This window comes from Condylura cristata, unplaced genomic scaffold, assembly GCF_000260355.1.
Source record: "Condylura cristata isolate star-nosed mole 26May11 unplaced genomic scaffold, ConCri1.0 scaffold00032, whole genome shotgun sequence".
In the NCBI taxonomy this organism is placed as follows: domain Eukaryota; kingdom Metazoa; phylum Chordata; class Mammalia; order Eulipotyphla; family Talpidae; genus Condylura; species Condylura cristata.
Window position 1 is genome coordinate 19,811,961 of NW_004567133.1, and position 7,798 is coordinate 19,819,758.

At 68.9% G+C, this 7,798-nt stretch overlaps 2 protein-coding genes across 2 annotated transcripts; one reads left to right on the forward strand and one right to left on the reverse strand.

Moving 5' to 3' along the window:
- The first annotated feature begins 1,318 nt into the window (after nucleotides 1-1,318).
- On the forward strand, nucleotides 1,319-2,012 carry CLDN6 (claudin 6). Its single transcript, XM_004692160.1, has one exon. It carries the CDS (start codon nucleotides 1,324-1,326, stop codon nucleotides 1,984-1,986), a length of 663 nt encoding a protein of 220 aa, XP_004692217.1. The 5' UTR covers nucleotides 1,319-1,323; the 3' UTR covers nucleotides 1,987-2,012.
- Nucleotides 2,013-2,545: 533 nt separating this feature from the next.
- CLDN9 (claudin 9) lies at nucleotides 2,546-3,698 on the reverse strand. Its single transcript, XM_004692159.2, has one exon. It carries the CDS (start codon nucleotides 3,519-3,521, stop codon nucleotides 2,868-2,870), a length of 654 nt encoding a protein of 217 aa, XP_004692216.1. The 5' UTR covers nucleotides 3,522-3,698; the 3' UTR covers nucleotides 2,546-2,867.
- Nucleotides 3,699-7,798: the final 4,100 nt, after the last annotated feature.

Genomic DNA, 7,798 nt, shown 5'->3' on the forward strand with positions numbered 1-7,798 from the left:
CCGGTGACGTCAACGCCGCTTTAAGACCCCCGCCCCCGCCCCGCGCCCACACTCCGTCGGCTCCTGGGCTCTCCGGTCTCCTTCGCAGGTGAGGCGGGCCAGGTGCGCCCGCTGCGGGGGGCGGGGGGCAGCGGCCTGGCGGAGCCGAGGGCGTGGCGGGGGTGCGTGTGCAGGGCCTGGGTAGGTGACCGTGCGACGGCGCGAGGGCCACGCGTCCCTGCGCTGGGGGCCACCGGCCGGTCGAGTCCTTCCGAGGCCCTGAGGGCTAGACGCCCCTCCCCCTCCCGGGACAAAGGCGCTGCAACCCGAGCGGCCCTCCCCCACCGGTGCTTCCTCCGGGGCGGGGTTCCCCTCCCCCTCCCCCTCACCTGCGGGAGCCGACCCTGCTCCCAGCGGCGCCATTAACTCCTCCCCGGCGCTGACTCCCAGGCTACGGGGTAAGGACACCCCTCGGGTCGCATTCAGAAAGGGACTGGGGGCCCTTGCGGGAAGGCGCGCCCTCGGCGCCGGGGGGCTGTGGGCAGGCGCGCGGGGAGAGGCGGGGCCGGACGCGGCGTGCGTGGGTCTCCCGGGGCCGGCTAGTAAGTTCAGGTCCGAGCGTGCGCGGGACCTTGGGGCGAGGGACGGCCGCCGCCCCGAAGTGGGACTTGAGGCGCGACAGGTGCGGGGGCCGGCAGGGCCGCCCCGAGAAACTGCTTGGGGGCAGATCCCAAGGACTTCACCTCGGGTCTCGGGAAATGGCATTTGGGGCACACCTCCACCAGAAAATGCCGCCAACCGCGGGGTGCATCCAGGGCCCAGGAGGAGGCCGGAATGGCGGCCTGGGCGGCAGCTGGCGGGGTGAGAACGCACCTCCCGGTTTTGCTTTCTCGCATCTGCCCGCCCTCCCGCGTCCGCGGTGGGGGAGGGGCTGTGTCCGAGGCCCACCCAGATCTGCAGCCTGGGGTTGAGACTACGTGGGGTGAAGGGCCCCCTTTGGGGAGGGAGGAAGGCCTGATCCCGCGTGGGAGCTGGTCGGTGCCAGGGGCCCTTGCTTTTGATGAAACGCTCGGGCGCCTGGGGCGGCGTTGGCGCAACTCTGTTATTGTTCACTTGAGCTCAAAACAGCCAGGACGTGTCAGTCACTAGCGAAGTGGCAGAGGTAGGGGAAGAAGAAATGCTTGTTTTCCCAGAGGAGATGGGCCGGGGCATGGCCCTCCCTCCCCGTGCTCCTTTCAGGACAGTGTCCAGCTCCAGCAGCCAGGGTGCCTGGGCTCCCCGTCCTCATGCCCTGGCTTCTGTCCTCTTCCCCCCACCCCCCGCAGCTCCCCGGCCTCCGTCGCCATGGCCTCCGCTGGTCTGCAGATCCTGGGCATCATCCTGACACTGCTCGGCTGGGTGAACGCCCTGGTGTCCTGCGCGCTGCCCCTGTGGAAGGTGACCGCCTTCATCGGCAACAGCATCGTGGTGGCCCAGGTGGTGTGGGAGGGGCTGTGGATGTCGTGCGTGGTGCAGAGCACGGGCCAGATGCAGTGCAAGGTGTACGACTCGCTGCTGGCGCTGCCGCAGGACCTGCAGGCCGCCCGCGCGCTCTGCGTGGTCGCCCTGCTGCTGGCGCTGCTCGGCCTGCTGGTCTACCTGGCCGGCGCCAAGTGCACCACCTGCGTGGAGGACGAGGGCGCCAAGGCCCGGCTGGTGCTCGCCTCTGGGATCGTCTTTGTCATCGCGGGGGTCCTGACCCTCATCCCCGTCTGCTGGACGGCCCACACCATCATCCGGGACTTCTACAACCCCCTGGTGGCCGAGGCCCAGAAGCGCGAGCTGGGCGCCTCCCTCTACCTGGGCTGGGCGGCCTCCGGCCTTCTGCTGCTCGGGGGCGGGCTGCTGTGCTGCACCTGCCCGTCGGGGGGCGCCCGCGGCTCCAGCCGCTACCTGGCCCGCTACTCCGCCTCCGCCCCGCGCGCCTCCCAGGGGCCATCGGAGTACCCCACCAAAAATTACGTCTGATTTGGAAGAGAGTGGGGGGCCCACTGTGGCGCCCAGGCCCTTGGGCTGACAGCTCTGGGCTTTTACTTCTTGGTTTTGCCTTTTACTGGGCTATCGATGGAGCCGATTGCCCATCCCACCTGAGCTCACCTTTGGATGGAGCCAAAGAAGTGACACTTGAGTTTCCGGATCCTTCTGCACTCAGACATCCCCACTGGGGGCCAACCTGGAGCGCGTGTCCAACGTGAAAGCCGCTCCCTGTCGGGGGGTGTGGTGACCACAAGACCCTCTGAGCCTGTCTGCCCTCGGTCCCTGCTGAGCCTGGGGGGGACCCTGGGCCTGTGGGGACAAACCCTCCCCAGGCTTCTGGAAGAGCCACTGAGTTGCCAAATAGCCCAGCGGGCTGCCCTCCCCCACCCCCACCCCCACTCAGTTTGTACTGAATAAAGCGTTTTGTTACAGTCTGGTGTTGCTGGTCGGGCGGTGGGGGGTGCGGGGCCTCCCCTCGGTGGCCCACCCCGCTGGACCTGGGCCCCGCCTCGCTGCCCAGCACACATCAGGCTCGTGTCCAAAAGCTCGTTTATTCCCGGGTCACAGTGGGGCGGAGGGGCTGGCCCTAGCGGGCTGTTCTCCAGAGCCCCAGTTCTTTGGAGACCCGGTTGCCGGCAGGTGGGAGGGGCCGGCCCAAGTCCGGCTGGTGGTGGGCACAGGAGGCCGCTGTGCGGCCACTCCGGGAAGGCCGCAGCTCTAGCCTGCCTGGGGATGGGGGCCCAGGAGGCGCGGACCCCGCGAGCTGGGCGTAGCCCCGCAGCCAGTGGCCTCCGGACTGGGAGGTGGAAGCAGGGAGTCCGTGGGAGTGCTGGGTCCCCGAGGCGGGCTTTCCTTCTGGGACACCCTCGGCCTCACACGTAGTCCCGCTTGTCCAGCCCGGAGGCGCCCGAGCGCGAGGGGATGGAGTAGCCCAGCCTGGGGCCCCGGGGCCGGCCCACCGGGGGCGGGGGGCAGGTGCAGCACAGCAGCCCGCCCCCCAGCATGAGCAGGGCCGCGGCCGCCCAGCCCAGGTAGAGGGAGGCGCCCAGCTCCCGCTTCAGGGCCTCGGCCACCAGGGGGTTGTAGAAGTCCTGGATGATGGCGTGCGCAGTCCAGCAGACGGGGATGAGCACCAGGACGCCGGCCAGCAGCAGCATGGCCCCCGCGGCGAGCACGATGCGGGCCTTGGCGCCCTCGTCCTCCACGCAGGTGGTGCACTGGGCACCGGTGACGGCCACCAGCAGGCCGAGCAGCGCCAGCAGCAGGGCGACCACGCAGAGCGCGCGGGCGGCCTGCAGGTCCTGCGGCAGCGCCAGCAGCGAGTCGTACACCTTGCACTGCATCTGGCCCGTGCTCTGCACCACGCACGACATCCACAGCCCCTCCCACACCACCTGGGCCACCACGATGCTGTTGCCGATGAAGGCGGTCACCTTCCACAGGGGCAGCGCGCAGGACACCAGGGTCCCCAGCCAGCCCAGCACGGCCAGGGTCATCCCCAGGAGCTCCAGGCCAGCAGAGGCCATCTTCCCCTCGGTGAGTCTCAGCTGAGCCGCCTGGCAGGCTGGGCAGTCGGGCGCTTCCGGGGGTCTCGGTGCCACCAGAGGCGGGTCAGCGTCCACAGGCCAGGCCGGCTCACATCTGGGCTTCTTGCAGCACACCTCCTCTCGGCCCGCACAGCCTCTGCCCTGGCCAGGCCCGTGTCAGCCCCTCAGGCCGCTCAGCCAGGCCCACGTCCCTCGTAAGGCGGGTCACCTACCAGGTGCCCACTGGACGCCTCCCCACCACCCCGCAGCCGGAGGTCTGGCCCCGTGCCCGGGGACCCTGCCCGCCACCTTCGGGCTGGGTGAGTGCGATGCGCCTCCGGCTGGCCGGGACGCCCCGCGACGGCCCACGAGCGGCTCACCTGGCAGCGGCTCACCTGGCAGCGCACCTGGGCAGAGCAGGGGGACTGAGCGCCCGCAGCAGGGCGGGGCTTTAAGACTGAGGCGGGGGAGGGGCCGGAGGCCGGCCTGGGAAGCCAGGCGAAGGAGGAGCTGGCATGGGGGCCCTGGGAGCCTTGGGGTCTACGCAAAAGTGGGGGTGGCCATGAGCGAAAGGAGCCGAGGCACCCCAGGGACAGCACTGGGAGGATGAGCTGGAGGAGGAAGTGGGGGGCTGGGCAGGACTGCTGGAGGCCTTCTCCCTGGCACCCCTCCCTGCCGTCTTGCCCCCCGCCCACCTCCCGTGCCAACCCCTGGGGTCCCCAAGTGTCGCACACCCCTCTGGGCCCCTGCCTGTGGGGGCACTCCGGAACCCGATCCTCCCTGCCTCAGCCCGCCTTGCCTCAGCCCGTGGCCCTGGCGGCTCCCGGGGGAGGCCCCGCCTCACTGTTCCAGACAGCAGGTGCCTGGCGCCCAGCTCAGGTGCCCTGGTCGCCCAGGCGACGGCCTAGAAACCACCCCCGCCCCGCGGCTCAGGTGGCCGCCACTCCTGGCTGGGCTGGAGGAGCTGGGGCAGGTCTCCAGAGGCCCTGGCACGATGGTGGGGGGGGGGGCTGCGGGGCTGGGCCCAGGCAGCTCCTCCCTGGAGAGGCAGCAGCTCTGGGGGACCGATGAGTCCCCTGGCTGAGGCCCTCACCCCTCCCCTTCCTCAGGAAGTGCCCAGCACCCCAGGAGCCCCGATCTCCACACGTGCCTGGAGCCCCTCCTGGGGTGCCCGGATTATAAAGTGCTGCTGTGCCTGGGGCAGGGCTGGGCCTGCCTGGGGGCTCTCCCCTGCCTGGCTCATGGGGGGGGGGCAGAGGGGGAGAGCCCCTCCACTGTGCTGGGGCCAGTGGGGTCCAGGTGGCTGCGCCCGCAGACCCGCCCAGGCACGCCTTCTAGCTGCCTCTCAGCCTGGGGCCTCCGGACTTTGGCGGCTCACGGGTGAGGGCTGCCCCTCCTGGGCACTGGCCTCCGCCCAGTGGGCATTCGCCTTGGTAGACTGTTAATTGAGGTGACCGTGCGCCCCTTCACGGGCAGTCACCACACACTCAGCCCCTGGCCCCAGGCGGGCGGGTTCTAGGGCTCCTGCTGCTTTGCTCAGTTCCCGGGGTCACCCTCCGTGGAGGGGTCACCCTCAGCAGAGGGGTCTGCTGTTGCGTCCCAGCGCCTCCCTGTTGTCTTGAAAGGGGCCGGCCCACACCCCTGGGTGGGATATGGTTTGGTTATTTATCTCCGTCTCAAAGCTGGGGTGTGGCCAGAGGTGCGGGGGAGGACTCCTGGGTCATGCTGCCTGGCTGCGGACAGCTTCCCCGTGCTGCGAATAACCAGGGAGGCCCCGTTTTGGTTTTCAAAGATTTTTTTTTTACGGCATATAAGAACTGGGGTACAGGCCTGAGGTGCGGGGGGTGAGAGGGTTTCCCAGAGACAGCGTGGAGAACAGGACAGGCAGATCCACTGAAACCCGCTGCTGAGGGGGCAGCGGGGGGGCGGGGGTGCTGTGCCCTGGGGTCCCTCCTGGCCGGGGCTGGACTCAGGCTGCAGCGGCTGCCACCGCCTCACAGCGGTGAGACTGAACCCCTTTGCCCCGGTGCCACCAGGGAGGCCCGTTCTTGGCATGTTTTTGTTGCCAGAGGGTTCAGTGTTTGGAAGAGGGGTCTGGCTGTGCTTGCATCAGCTTTGCAAAGGTGGACGGGAGCCTCAACCAGCTGGCCTGCAGGGTCCACAAGGCAGTGAGGCCTGTGCCCTGGCGCCCCTGGGGTCCTGGACATTGCTCCTGGAGTATGAAGGCCAACTGGTGGCCCCCGGGTGCAGGAGGATGCGGGGGACGTGAGGACAGCAGGCTGGAGAATGGCGGGGCGCCTCGCTGGCTGGCGGGGGCAGCTCAGGTGTCTGGGGGCTGTTTGTCCAACTCCTGGGGGACTGAGGTGGGGGAGGGGTGGCTGAGAGGAGCAAACAGAGGCCAGTCTGTCTCTGGGTCCCCGGGCCTTCCTTCACCTGGAATCCGGACGCACAGGTCTGGGCAGGTGTCTCCCGAGGGGCCCAGACCCACCTACCGGCCCCCGGTGCAGGCTCGCTCCCTCCCTCGGCCAGAGAAAGGCCCACCCCCCGCCCGGACCTGAGCCAGGACAGGTCCCGATTTGCTGGGGCGCTCTGGTTCGAGCGCTGGGCCGCGTCCCGGCGGAGGAGGCTGGGGTGGCTCCGAGGGCAGCAGAGGACCCCATGTCCTAGCTCCCTCCTGCCTGTCCGGCGCCTCCGACTGCTCCCCCGCCCCGTCCCTGTGGGCCTGCAGCACCTCAGCTTCCCAGCCAGTCTCCCACCTGGGATCAGACGGGACGAGGCGCCCTACAGGCCACGGGGAGAGAGGGAAGAGGGGGGCTGCGTGGGGGTACAGGAGCCAGGAGCACATCCTCCCGGCCTCTCCTGGGTCCCCAGGAGCCCCTAGGGTCCGGGAGCCTAGGGGTTAAACCGGAGGCCTGAGCTGGAACTCCAAAGGGCAGGAGCCCATTGATATGGAGAGCTGGGCAGTCCCCACCTCAAAGGCGCTTCCAGGCTCCGTCGGGGGTGTCCGGCCTGCCCCGCCCGAGCAGGGGGGTGGGGAGAGACCTGGCTGGGAGTGCTGGGCCTCTCCCTCACCAGCCCCTGCGGGAGGACTGGCCACTCCATTGTTTTCTCCCAGGTCTGAGGGGCGAGCTGGGTGGGGGCGGGAGAAGGGATTAACTCCAAGCCTGTCTCCCTCCTTCAGGAGGAGCCGCGTAGCCCCATGACAAAAGAGGGGAGGCCGGTCACGAGGGCCCAGGAAGGGGGCGCTGTGCAGTGGGAGCTGCCCACAGGCACCGAGGGCAGGACAGCTTCCCCGTGCTGTTGGTTCATGAGCTACACAAATAAAAACCTTTTTTTAAGATTGATTTATTTATGCACACAGAGCTGGGGTGCAGGCCAGAGGGGCGGGTGGGGGTGGCGGTGAGGACTCCCCGGAGACAGAGCAGGGAGCAGAACAGGCGGATCCACTGAGACCCACTGGTGAGGGGGCAGCGGGGAGACAGGGGGTCTGCTGTGCCCTGGGGGTCGCTCCCTGGCCAAGGCCACACTGAGGCCATGCTGACAGCTTCATAGGGCTGAGACTGACCCCTGTGCCCACCCTGGGGAGGCCCCTCCCCTTCAGGTTTAAGGATGGGGTGATGCCTCCTCGCTGCTGTCAGAGGTGCCTTAACGCTGTTGCCACATTCTCAGGGGAGCCGGCTTCAGACCTGGAGAGCAGCCCCAGGGAGCACTGCCCCAGGGAGCACTGCCCCAGGGAGCACTGCCGGGCAGCACCGCCCCAAGGCAGGGGCAGTTTCTGAAGCCGCCATTGTCCCAGCTCCTGCCCACGGACTCCTGGCAGCCCGCAGCCTGGGCGCTGGATCGGCGGGGGAGGGGGCTGGGGAGTGGGCCTAAGCCTCCCCCTGGCCTGGGAGCACTCCTTGAAGGTCCTCTGTGTGCTGGGGTGGCCCCAAGGTGCCTCTAAGTCCGGGAACCTTCAGTGTGGTCTTATTTGAGGGAAGGATCTTTGCATGTACTAGGCGGGGCTCTGCCTCAAGCTCTCTCCTGAGGGAAAGGCAGAGACTTGAGCTGCAGACACAGCAGGGAAGGCTGGCCACGGAGCAGGGGCAGACAGTGACCTGGTCACCAGAAGGGCTGGAGCGGTCAGCGGCAGGGGCCCTCTGGAGGACCCCTGTCCCCAGCAGGAGTCCCCAGTCTGAACTGTGTGACTGAGGGCAGCGAGCTTGAGGTCACCTGTGAAGGCCCTGGGAAACAGGCGCTCCCGCCTGCTGGCGAGCCCTGCTCTGAGTGCCCCAAGG